General features: G+C 37.3%; 2 protein-coding genes across 2 annotated transcripts in view; one reads left to right on the forward strand and one right to left on the reverse strand.

Moving 5' to 3' along the window:
* The window catches only part of sdk2b (sidekick cell adhesion molecule 2b), a 309891-nt gene that overhangs the window by 141261 nt on the left and 154972 nt on the right, over nucleotides 1-13658 (forward strand). The window lies entirely within an intron of this gene.
* Nucleotides 8884-11437, reverse strand: LOC308706769 (uncharacterized protein). Its single transcript, XM_081392599.1, has 6 exons — nucleotides 11317-11437; nucleotides 11129-11170; nucleotides 10551-10664; nucleotides 10300-10452; nucleotides 10110-10202; nucleotides 8884-9701 (listed from the first exon to the last, which is right to left on the reverse strand). The coding sequence occupies exons 1-6, from the start codon at nucleotides 11338-11340 to the stop codon at nucleotides 9615-9617; spliced, it is 513 nt and encodes a 170-aa protein (XP_081248725.1). The 5' UTR covers nucleotides 11341-11437; the 3' UTR covers nucleotides 8884-9614.

The raw sequence follows: 13658 nt of genomic DNA on the forward strand, positions 1-13658 counted from the left end.
GTCTCATGAAATACCTAAAGTATTTGTAATGGACTCCTCACTGGCCTTCCCAAAAAGACCATAAGACATTTGCAGCTCATACAGAACGCTGCTGCCAGGATTCTTAGCAGAACCAGAAAATATGAACATATCACACCAGTACTCAGGTCATTACACTGGCTGCCAGTTACTTATAGGATTGATTTTAAAGTATTATTACTAGTATATAAATCATTTAATGGCCTAGGACCTCAATACATTGCAGATATGCTCACGGAATACAAACCCAACAGATTACTCAGATCATTAGGATCACATCAGCTAGAAGTTCCAAGAGTTCACTCTAAGCATGGAGAGTCTGCTTTTAGCTATTATGCCAGCCGCAGCTGGAACCAGCTTCCAGAGGAGATCAGATGTGCTCCTACAGTAGTCACATTCAAATCCAGACTCAAAACACATCTGTTTAACTTTGCATTTAATGAATGAGCACTGTGTCACTGTCTGTCCGACTGTTTATACTGTGTCTTATTTTAGTCTTTATTCTAAACTGTTTTAATTATTTTTAGTTCTTTCTCGTTTCTTTATTTTAAACTGTTCTTTATTCTAAACTGTTTTAATTATTTTTAGTTCTTTCTTGTTTCTTTATTCTAAACTGTTTTGTATATTCTTATTTCTTCTGTTTATTTTTAATAGTATGTAAAGCACTTTGAATTACCATTGTGTATGAAATGTGCTATATAAATAAACTTGCCTTGCCTTGCCTTGCCTTGCCTAAAGTTGTTTCCCAAGTTTTTACTTTATTTATCTTTTATTGTACTCGTCACTGCTTTACTGTTATTGTGGGAGAAATGAGTGATGTATTGAAATAGTAGCCTAACCTTAGAAACAGCGGGCCACTGTCAATTACTCATTTACCAGACAACTGCCTCTTTCCGTTTTCACATTTTCTATTTACCTCCTGTACTATTGCTTCAGAGGAGTAAATTACTGTGCCAAGGACAATAAAAACGTGTTAAACTGCCTCCTTTCTCTAAACGTCGGCATTCAGAGTGCTAAAATACTCACTGCCACTATCTGGAAATATGGTTCAACCTGAAGGCCTTGCAGGATCTGAGTAATTTGAGGACTGAGGTGTGTTTTGTTCCCACTTGTGTTTGTCAAATTTTATATATATTTTTGTAGGCATTGAAGTAAGGCTCTTAAGGCAGCAATTTAGGATGTGGAAGTCTGTCGTAATTGTGTCCTGAGAAACGGATCGACATACATTAAGTTATACAACATGTGCAAGTTTGTTTTAAGGCTAATTCTAAATCGTTTGATGGAATATTTCTGTTTTAAAACTAACAAAAGTCTCTTCAGGAAGGGTGAAACTGATGCCCATATGGCTTTTGAGTTTTAAAAAAAAAATGTTTTAAGATGCCAAAAGCGGGTAAGCAAGCCAGGTTAATGCGCATTGGCAAAAAGTAGCACCTTGGCAAGTGTGTAGTCATTATGGCATTGTGTCCTGGCAAGAATGAGAGTATTTCTTTCTGGAGTTGTGCCTTGGGGTTGATCACAGCTCTGGTCCTGGAGGCTAATTTGGCTGGTCTTCATTCTCACCACTTAGGAAGGGTATTCAAGTAATTCACATCTAAAGAGGTGTTATAATCTCTTATCATTAAGCAGTCACCGTCAAGTCAGAAGCTTGGGGATCCCTCTCTGAACTCAACTTGTGGCATTACATGTGTCAACTGTTCACTAATGTGGATTTCTTTGAATTCCAGTTCAACTTTTTGTGGGGTGTGTCCAATTTAGTTTGATTTTACACTCAGGATTTGAATTGTAATTCGTAAATTCTGTGCATCTCTTTGCATCTCACCTTCCTGAAAAAAAAGGTAATCTCTGCTTCAAAAAGCCTGAAACCTGTAGAGAAATAACTTTTATATCTTCCAAATGAAGCCGTGTGTGGTGTACCACCTCTTACCCCTTTGTGTTTTGAAGAAAGAGAGCTTAATGTATAATCAATTCCCATAGAAATGGACTTTCTCACACAGGTAATTAAAAGCCAATAGAAAAGCACTGTCCATGCATAACATCTGAAGGTCAGATTAACAGCCAAATAGATCAGGCCCGGTCACGTCCGTCCACCCATTCTGAATGCGAAATGGATTAACGACCTCCCCGCTCCCCAATAAAGATGCGTGCTCATTGATTCACATTGCTGAGTGTCAATTTGTCCCTTGACTGAATGAGTCTTTGCGCAATTATCCAAGACATGCTGCATAAGGTATGGTTTAATTTCTGTTTGCTGAGGCTAAAATCCATTAAGTCATCATTTACATGTGGACAAGACTATAGGGGGAAAAAAAGGAGAAAGAAGCTCTCTGGTCCCGTTCAGTCTCACGCTCCAAACGCGGTTTTGTCATTTTTAAGTATGTGAAAAAGAATATTTTTTCGACTGGAAATGGTACATTCGTAGCTCAAGAGAATCATTTGAGATGAATTATTTGAACCCTTCTCTGGATATTTCTCCCACAGGAATATGATTAATGTGCTTTTGTGATTAAAGCTGAATATCCTTCGCCGGGTTGTGATAGTTTTGATTTATTCCTATTTCTTTTCCAATTTATCACGTCATCTCTCTCTCAAAATACAGTACATGGCTGAAAGTATGCAGACACCCTTCTAATTAACTGGTTCGGTTGGTCCTCTTAATTCCAGTAACGATAAATCTTAATGCTACGGCATACAGTGTCATTATAGAGTATTCTATGCTTCCAATTTTGTGGAAATTATTTGGAAAGGACCCTTATCTGCCATGTGCACATAGCAAAGTCCATCTAGAAATGGTTTAATGAGTCTGTAATGGATTGGAAGAACCTCACGGATCTGCACAAAGCCCACACCTGAACCTCTTTTGAACACCTTTGGGATGAACTGAATGCCCAATTCATGCAACTACATTCATGCTGGAAAGCCTTCCCAAAAGAATGAGAGGGTTTATATATTGGTTATATATATTTATACCCCAACTCCTCACTCTCGATTATTCCTATTCTAGCCAGGAATGAGTGGGGTGAGGGGGACTCTGGGTTCGGTCCAAAATCTGAGCTCGGAGCCCAGATTGGAAAACGGATTGGAGTGGAAAGTTCTCAAAGTTTTACCAAAGTAAATTGACTAGCGTAAACCTTAGTGAATCACCTTGCATGATTCATTTAAATACTCTCCTCCCATTAATTTTACCCTCTGCAAAAATAACCCTGTCCATGCCTTTTCAACACTAATTTTTAAAAGACAGTGCATGTCTTTATTAAATCCTTTTTTAATGCCAAAAGAAGGTTTGAGCTGGAGCAAGCTGATAGTAAATCTGGCCCTTAGTGCAGTATTTTATGACTATCTTCAAGAAAATACTTGTATTGCTTTTGTGTTAGTTTATAAAGATACATTAGGAATCAAATCGGTATAAAAATGACAGAACTACAGGCTTGAAGCAATTTAATTGTTCTGTCCTTGGCTTTATATTTACCGTTACCTTTCTCTCATTAGCTTTGGTGATCACAGGCCACATTACACGCTCATTAACTCCAACCCATAAAAGATTCATATATTTTTTAATGAGGACATTTGCTGTTGTGTTGTATTGGCCTCATGCTGTTGCTCCAGTTGATGGCAAACAACACAAAATGTTTCAGTTTTTAGCTTGTTCTTTTGACTCATTTGGTTCAAGAAAACAGTGTTGTTGTTGTTTTTTTACACAGTCAAATACAGTAAGCAGAGCTTAATCCTCAGTTAATGGCAGCAGAACTCTGGAAAAGTGAGAGCTAGCAACAGCACTAATCGGAGTAAGCAAATATATAATCCTTTTTGTTTTGTCGTTCTCCTTAATTTATAACTCTGCTGCATTTCCATTTCAAGCTGTGTTTTACCTTTGTGTTGTTCTTAGTTTAGTGAACTTCCTGTAGACAGCTTTGCTGTTTCATAATTCCTTAATTAAAAAAGTTTCTCCCTTGGAGAGAAGAACTGCCTTAATTAACCCAGACTAAGTGGCTGAAATAACTTTGGCGTGAGTCACATGACCTTCCCAGCATCACGTTTGCGCTCGATGAGGCGTCCAGCCTACAGTCTGTTCAATGACCCCCGTGCACAGAGATGCACCACACACTTGTGAACATCACAAGGCCCAATCAGATGGATCGTCAATAACTTTACAGTTTGCAAGGTTTGTGGAATCAAATCTTAATAGCGTGAGCATACTTAAAAAAGAAGCTTGTTAAATGATTAAATAATGTATGTAAAAGGTGTATAAATATGTATACAAATAAATGTATTTTACTAAAAAATGATACCACTCAAGTTTCTTATGCTCACCGAGGCTGCGTGTATTTGACCAACAGTAATATTGTAATATATTATTACAATTTTAAATAATTGTTTTCTGTTTTAATATTTATTCCTGTAATGCAAAGCTGAATTTTTAGCATCATGCCTCCAGTCTTCAGCCTCACGTGATCCTTCAGAAATCATTCTGCTGATCAATGTTTTTTAAAACAGTTGCTTAACAGTGCTGATTTTTAGATTTTTTTAGAATTCTTATTTTGTTCATTATAAATATATTTAGTTTATATTTATCAATTAATTGCTTTATACAATTGTAGTGCATTTAAGTTAGTCAGACTGTCATTATGCTTATAATCCAGAATCTGCGTCTAAATATGTACATACACAATTTACACATATTGATATATCAGTCTTTTAAATGCTCTTAAGCATGTTTCTTTGTTGGGTACCGGATCAATAATGTGTTATCTGCTGTATTTCCCGTATCACTGGCTAATAAGCTTATAGAGAACAAGTCAATTTTGATTCCCCACCAAAAAAGAAATTGATTGATTGATTCCCATCCATAAACAGTCCCAAGTTGCTCCGACAATAGATCTGCCTGGAAAGATGCATGTAATCAGACGGGCTGTTGCTTCTGTGGTGTTGTAGGGCTCTTTAAAACTGGATGATGCTGTTTGATCATTAGACTACTGTGGTTGACACTGGCACAGACAGTTACTGAAGTCTCTTGTAACCCGGAGCGCCTCTCTATGTAGTTATAGCAAACTAACAGAGAATCCTTCGGATAACTGTCAATTGTGAGCTTTCCAAACAGTGCAGACCCAAGCAGTGTATTAGGATTGTATTAGAAAGAAATTGCTGGGGAGAGAGATAGATACAGGTTTTATTTTTTATTTTTTATTATTATTATTATTGCACGCTTATGTCCATTTCATATGTACATTGGTCTGGTTTATTTGGCTGTTTGAATCTCATCCCTTCAGGCTTGCGTTATCAGAAATGTTGTCCACATCTGTTCACAGACAGTTTAAAAGCCGCAAGGCTATATCACGAGGCCCGACTGTGCCATTTATCATCCCTCTTGCCTTGAGCAAAACTTTGCTGTAGGATAATGAAATGTCTGGTGTTGTGGTGGAGGTGGACAAGCATCTGGTGTCATTGTTAAATGTTATTTTTATGTTTCTTTTCTTTTCTAACACACTGTTTGGCCTAGCGATTTGTCTCCTCAGATTAGCCGCATATCAGTTTTCGAATGTGAATCCGTGTGTCTGTGTACCGCGGTCGGATATTTAATGAAACCGGTGGAAAAACAGCTATCAGAGTGAGTTATTTGAGCCGGGAGTCTTGGCAGCCAAAGGGTGCTATCTCGAGGACATCTCCTTGATCTATGAAGGAGAGAGACGATCAGAAAAGGCGATTTTCAATGGATTTGGAAAAGCCTGAGAAGTGCATCACACCATCCGAAAGCAGCCACATTAGTAAAACGGTGACTGCGGGGAGACATCCAGACCCCAGGGCTGTAGATCAGATTCCACAATGCAGATGAATAGGGACTGACATTGGGGGGGAAAAAATTAATTAAACGCTGGCTTTTTCAGAGCAAAATTAATCACAGATAGCTCGCTTTGACAAGTCAAATTGAATGACGTGATGCCTTTGAAACAGATGTGGTTAATATTTTCACTGCAGCCCTTAAGCAGGAGTATTACAATTTCTGTGTGGTGTGTGTGGGCTTTGTTTTCATAAAAAAAATCATGTCAAAGTGTGATATTACTACTTTTTGGAAGAGCACAGATACTAAAATATTCTAATGTGTCTTTTTTTCTCTCTTTCTTTTGCTCTTCATGATGCTTTCAATTCATCTGGTGACCGAATCAAGGTAAGAAACATTCAATATTTCATACAATTAACATTGGTCATATAACTTTTTTTTTTTTCCGCAAATATGAAGGTTATACTGTATGTTCCATGAATGTGAAGTGTTTTAATTAATGATCAACTACAATATTTTATTCTGTAGATCATATGAATCACATTTCTTTTGCCTTACATAAGCTAGGGCAAATAACTTTTTCTATAGGTCTTTTTTTTAATGTATATTTGTACAGTATGTGTGCATGGTTGCCCGTTTTTTTAGCCAGTCAGAAAACCAACCAATCAGAAATACCCCCTTGACTGTAAACCAAAAATACTGCACATTCAGATTTTGCAGATCAAATTAATTTTTGTAGCAGATAAGAGCTTTTTGATAAGATCTTTCTGAATTCGTATTAAATCCTATAGTAGATGACCTCAAAGCTATAAAAATAAAAATCTGTTTCATTTCATGGGGTTTTAAAATGACCCTCAACGGAGTTATAGAGAGGTCATGTGGTTGAGGTTAACAGTTTGGCTGAAATCCCTTACAGTACCTTTAACACGTTAAAGTCATTCTTACACGTCTATATCAGTGCAAGTAAATGTCAGTCGACCGACATACACCGCTGATTTAGCTGGAACTCTACAGCAGTAGTGCACTTGAGTCACATTTCCCATGCCAATACTCCCAATGCTGTCAGAACGCCTCTTCCTCCACGCTGTAAGTGTGCATTCTGTTTGTCAGGCTGAAAGGTAGATCCATAACAAACGGCAGACAGCATCTCCTCGCCTCTCCTGCAGCGCAGTGCATGAATGGCTGTAGACGCTGACAAGCGTCATGTTTCGACCAATCAAAGCGCTCACTGCCAGCTCTGACACGCCCTTCATCCTGCCCTCAATATACAGGTGCAGGCGGTTGGAGATTTAAAAGCCCGTAGAGCTTCAAATATGGCTTTCATTTGTTTCAATTTTTTGTGTTTTCTGGTTATGCCGAAGGTAATGTTGTCTGACTTTGCGCAACGTTTGATCTCCGTCTCTGCTCTAATGACTCTGCTCAAAACGCAACGTCGACAAGAAGCCTCAGAAGCATATTTAATGTGAAAGGATGGAAAAATGAGGACATAAACATAACGAAAGCTGAGTATGAGAACTCTTCACAGTGCATCTGCTCGGCCTTTCTGTCTGCCGTATCCATTTGAGGACAAACAACAACAAAAGCCTGTCAAATTGGTGTATAAACGTGCTGGGATTATGGAACATTATTGTTTGGGCCTTGACAGATGTTAAACTATCAAATGAGGCTGTCTTTAGTTTTGTTTTTTTTGTTGTTGTTGTTCTGTCGAGTATCTCATTCTGATCAAATGCGATTACACTGGTCGTGACACATATGGTTGTACTGGTCACCATTCTGTTGGTCTTAATAAGGAGGATGTAATCCCCGTTTCATCTGTTCGTCCCTAATGGTGCAAATGGGGGTCGGCTCAGGATTTGCCTGCCTCTTCATCTGATGTAATGCATCTGCAACAAACCCGACCCCTGACAGTGGCCACCACCAAATGTGAGAACTTGATGAATTCAGCAGGCCAGACAGACAGACCTACTGGAAATCACATCTGACAAGGCAAGAAAGTGAGGGAGAGACTTTATTTATGGTGCTCTATGTCTAGTTTTCTGTTTTCTTTCATCTCTGTGCACCCACTATCAAACCCGAAAGAAGGAAAAGAACACAAGGAGGATGAAAAGAAAGAACTTGAGATTAAAGGGGAGGAAAATAAAAACAGTATGTGGATTACAGCAGATTTGTGTGAGGAATGCATGATAGTCCGTCTCATCCTTTTATCGGCTTGACTGAGATTGCATGTAATCTTAAGGAGAGAGGGGGGGAGTGAATGAGAGAGCATGGGAAAGAAAAGGAGAGGGGGGGGATTAAGAGTGAAAATAAGAGGTCTGTTTGTTCGCCATGAAGATAAACTTTTCTTCAGGCATCTCTAATGGGTGAAACTATCAAAAAACCTGTCAAGAACATGTCTAGGTCATCCCATATGAAAAGAAAAGAAATGAGTTGTAATGAAAATACTGATAGTGACACGTATTCACATATCACTCACAAGTTCACAAGAGTGAAAGCGAGCAACTTCCCCTTTCCATTCATTCAACAAAGATTATAGAAGAAAATGCTATTATACTTCAACAATTCAATGTGTTACAGTATATGCCGGATCTTAATTATTTGTGACATTTACTAGCAGTTTCTGACTGAAAATTGTTTTGAAAGTAAATCCTACACACTCAAAAAAATGACTCATTGGACAAACTCAATTTAATTGATGGCAGGATTTCCATCCAATAAATATGTGTAGCCCCAACTTATAAAAAACTAATTCATGCAATGAAATGTAATTAAGTTGGTCCAACTCAATTTTGACTAACTTAAATGAGTTGGTCCAACTCAATTATGAGCAACTTAAATGAGTTGGTCCAACTCAATTTTGACTAACTTAAATGAGTTGGTCCAACTCAATTATGAGCAACTTAAATGAGTTGGTCCAACTCAATTTTGACCAACTTAAATGAGTTGGTCCAACTCAATTTTGATCAAATAATTTATATGAAATGGATACATTTAAAAATAAGTTTTATGCTTCCTAAACTTAAATTAGAACATTTAATTAAAAAAAACAATTAGGAAATCCTTATTTTGTACCCCATAGAGACAAGAGACAAATCTTGATCGAGATGTTTTTATTTAAAACTCAATAGTGCAATAGTTATTTAATGTGAAAAGTACTTAGAAAAATGCATTTTAAAGCCTTTTTCCAAACATGTACAAATGTCTTTGTTCTTACTGAACACAAAGGAAGATATGTTAAAGAATATGGGAAACTGAACAGTTCTGGGCCACCATTGACTTCCATAGTAGGAAGAAAAAATAACAACTATGAAAGTCAATGGTGGCCCAGAACTGTTAAGTTTCCCATATTCCTTAACAAATCTTCCTTTGTGTTCAACAGAACAAATACATTTATACAGGTTTGGAACAACCCCGGGATCAGTAAATGATGACAGAATTTTCATTTTTGGGTGAACTATCCCTAAAGACAAGAACGACAGAAATACACACAAAAAGTGTGTAAGAAAAAGCATGTAAGAGTGTTAAAAAATAATAATAATGTGTGGTGTGTGTGCGTGCATAAGTATGTTAATGACTCAATATACAACAATGTATTCTCAAATAATTCTCATTGTGTTCTCAAAAAAAGTGCACATCTCATGCAAACAGCTTGATTTTAAATTGCTGGATTTTTGCATTCAGCCTATGTCCATCCAAGTTCATTAGGATTTTCTGGATAAACTTGAAGGTGTACTTGAGGTTGTCAGGAAAATTAAGATCAAGAGCATAAATGAGACCGAACAGCATGATGAATGCCAGGATCACGCAGTCTAGGTCCCTCAAAACCTTAATGCCCTCGATCACAACTCCTATGTCTGCTGTACAATCTCCTCTTTGGATTTTGTAAATCCCCATTTTCTGCATCCTCAGTGGCCTGGACAAAACACAAAACACTTTGGTTAAGCCCAGGTGAATTTGACCCTTTATATTTTAAAAGTAATCAGCAAATTGCATTGCTACTTTTCACTTTTACTATTACATTGTTGGCTGCCATTTATTTCCATTTTATGGACATAGACATACACATCTGAAAACTTCTACAAATTCTATTGTGTTCAGATGAACAATGAAAGGCATACACAAAGTTATTACCCCTGCAAAATTATTACTATTAAAAATATTATTTTATTAAAATGAATAAAACAAAATGATTATTCCACTAATACATATTTTATTGTGAAATTAAAATGAAAATTGAGCATTTAATAATAATCAATCATATATTCTTTTAAAACATAAAAGTACTAACAGAATTGTTGTTATATTCATAATAATCACTTACCACATACTCCTTGAAGAAAGAGTCTGGATCTTCAGTCAAGTAGATCATCAGGCCTTTCAGGGTGCACTCTCTCCTGATGTTTATGTTGTCACACTACAGCAGGGGGAAAATCAAGACTGAAATTAGCCAAATGCAGAAAGCTGTACAATAACTAGACAAAACAGAAGACATTGCATGCATTTATACTAACAGAGTCTCTGATCGCCAGGGCGTTTTTGATCTTTTGCCCCTTAACTCCTCCTTTGCTCTTGAAGATCTGCATCAGTTTATCTGAAAAGTGGTTCAGCTGTAGGAACATTGATTGCAGTGGCTTCGTAGTGATCTGCATGAACTCTGCGTTCACCTTCAAAATGGAAAAAAACAACAACAAAAAACAATTTCTTACTACGAAAAGAACCTAATAACGACTAAAATAAAACACTACATAACATGTTTACTTACTTCACTCTGCTGAAAGAGAGCTGGCCATTGATTCTTGAACACCTCTATCATGGGCATTGGCTGACGACAATGGGTTTGAAGTCTATTATGGAATGTGGATTGTGTTTCCGGTATCTGTGGGTGTTAAACGTACTGTAAATATTACTTTCAAATGCACATCCTACAAACATACACTGAACTGTTTCATTATGCCTGAGATGTCCATTTATGTGTTGAAAATAATCTTTCTGTTGCTAGCTCCTTGCATGAACACACATGATACTGGAATGTTGTTAATTCTTCTGGCTTTGGAGTTTCCTGTTTAGCATGTATTTTGTATGATTAAGAAGCTTACTCCATGTACTAAACGTGCATGGGCAATCTGTGTATGGACATGGATAGCGAAAACTGCCCCTAAAGCACACATGAGTCTGCCTAAAATGCTGCAGAAACAAATACCTGCTAGCTAGTTTCGATGGACACATTCTTTGCACTAAAAAAGAAACAATCCTAAAAAGAAGAATAAAAAAGTATTATAAGATACCATATTTAACAAATGACACAAGCAGCCTAAATCAGAATATTTGAATATGACTTACTATAAATAGGAGGTTGCTGTTCACCTGGTCATGTTCATAAAACTGTGAAAGAGAAGATGTTGATTAGGAGTGGGAACCAGTATTCACATGAAAATATGCTTTTTGTTTACATGGTTCTGTTTTACCCAACTCGTTCACTTAAAGGATTAGTTCACCTCAAAATGAAAATTTCCTGATAATTTACTCACCCCAATGCCATCCAAGATGTTCATGTCTTTCTTTCTTCAGTGGAAAAGAAATTAAGTTTTTTGAGGAAAACATTTCAGGATATTTCTCCACACAATGGACTTCAACGGTAACCAAATAGTTGAAGTCCAAATCAATGCAATTTCTAAGGGCTCTGAAGTGCTTCAAAGGGCTCTGCATGATCCCAGCTGAGGAATAGGGTCTTATCTAGCGAAACAATCAGTCGTTCGTTTTCTAAAAAAAAAAAAAATCATGAAATGTTTTCCACAAAAAAATTAATTTCTTTTCCACTGAAAAAAGAAAGACATGAACATCTTGGATGACATTAGGGTGAGTAAATTATCAGGAAATTTTCATTTTGAGGTGAACTAATCCCTTAATATTACAATTCTCTCAAGTAATTAAATTGATTTTAAAATAATTTTAAATGTTTACTTGGTACAATTGTCTATATCGTCTACAATTGTCAAAAACAGACGACTATCGTCCATTCTGTCACATTTTTCAGGTGTTCTGGTGTAACTTAGGCTAACCCGTCTGTCACTTGCTCTGATTTACCTTGGGCAGCTCAGCTACGATGTTGTAAATAGGTAGTTTACATGATCAAAGTAATCTTAATATTGAGATATAAGTTCTACCTTATGTACGTTACCTCTAGTTTTAATTATTCAAACAGGTCTTTGAACAAAAAAGGCCTGTCGTGTATTTTTCCCCCACAGCGCTTAATGTCATATGGTGATTGTGAAACACGGAACACCTCACTTCATGATTTTATGGTGAAATGTCTTATTTTTCATGTTAGGCAGGTCAAATTTGATCAAGAAAAACGCAATGTGGCCAATTCAGCGTGAGTGAGTGACGCAGCTAAAAATAGACTCGGCGCCGAAACAATCGCGGCGATCGCAAGCCTCCAATTCATTTTATGACGGATATATCAATCCAGCTAGCAAGCCAATAAGTTAAGAACCAATTTTGCACAGTTACAGTCAAATTCGGGATCGTTAGACTGGTCTAACACAGAATTTAAACGTTGCGTGAGTAAGTTAAGCTATCGAAGGGACACTTAAAACAATTCACCTTGCATAACTTTCACTGCTGTTGCATATTTCACTCAAAATCATGATATAAGTTACACACCCTCTTACAGTGAGGTAAATTCTTTATTACAAATACTCAAACAAGATAATACTTACTTACCAATAACGAATACGACGTTGCAGTCCTTGCAGCGGCAGACGATAAAATGGCGGCCACACCCTCTGAGCATCTTCTCTGAGCTTGTCTTGCACATGCGCAAATGACGCTCTCCGAAGCCAAATTAATTTGAGTTAACCAAATTAAATGAAATCTCATAGATGACACTATTTATACATTTTACGTTAGACTTATTAAATATATATACGTATTATTCCTAATCAGATATATTTAAATAAAGTGAACACAATTTAAGTGTGTCATACCTAAGAAGGCCTTGAATCATTTTTTTGAGTGCACCAAAACTTTTAGTCCTCACCACCTTTTAATTTCCAAATCTCCTCCAGTCCCCTCTAGATAATGAGCTCATGGCATCAGTGACTACTATCTCATTGAGCTTTGAGTTCTCTGAGGGAGGTCAGACTCCCCTGACAGTGGCAACCACGAGCTAGATAACCACTCTTAAAAGTTTGATCCTATGGGCACACTCTTAAAAGACTCGTGTGGTCCTGCAAAGATAAAACTGCAAATTCATCACTATTTAATCATGAAGTGAAGTTAAAGCACTCTCAGACTTGATTTAATTGTAAGTCTATGGGATTCTATTGGCTGATTTAGTGTTGACCATGCGAAACATATCTGCTAAGTGTTTACAGTGTGACACCAGAGTAGATGCTATATGATAAAGCAGGATCAAGTAAAGTGTCACAAATTATTCTCTCTTCGCTTTGTCATTATTTGTGTGTCTCTGGAAGCTTCTGTGTCCATTCTCAGTCGGTTCAGGGCCTCGCTGCCAGCCCCGCAGGCCTGTGCCAACAACATAAACATTTTAGTGACAAGGACGGTCGACTGTTTACTGACGAAGCAAAAGTGTTACTGGCACCGGCCACTGTGTGTGTGTGTGTGTGTGTGTGTGTGTGTGTGTGTTAGAAGCTGAATGTTGAAACAAGCCCCCTAGTGTGTAGGCTCTTCTGAAGCCCCCCTGCAGATCCTGCAAGAAATCAAAGCGGCACCATTTCAGTAGAGACCCCATTTTGTAATGTACTGTCAACCTAATTTACTTCTGTAACTTGACATATTTTTAGGTGAAACAGGATATTCAATATTCAAGGTAAAAATGTTGGACGGGACTTGATTGATCGTGAAAAGT

This window comes from Scardinius erythrophthalmus (genome assembly GCF_964197995.2).
Source record: "Scardinius erythrophthalmus genome assembly, chromosome: 18".
NCBI lineage: Eukaryota > Metazoa > Chordata > Actinopteri > Cypriniformes > Leuciscidae > Scardinius > Scardinius erythrophthalmus.

Bases quoted from the DNA above. Each gene is read 5' to 3' on its own strand.
- LOC308706769 (XM_081392599.1), bottom strand. From the start codon at position 11,340: ATGAACATCTTGGATGGCATTGGG. The intron at 10,665-11,128 runs GTAAGTCATATT...TAACACCCACAG, and splicing joins ACAGCAACCTCCTATTTATA to ATACCGGAAACACAATCCAC. The intron at 10,453-10,550 runs GTAAGTAAACAT...TCCATTTTGAAG, and splicing joins CTCTCTTTCAGCAGAGTGAA to GTGAACGCAGAGTTCATGCA.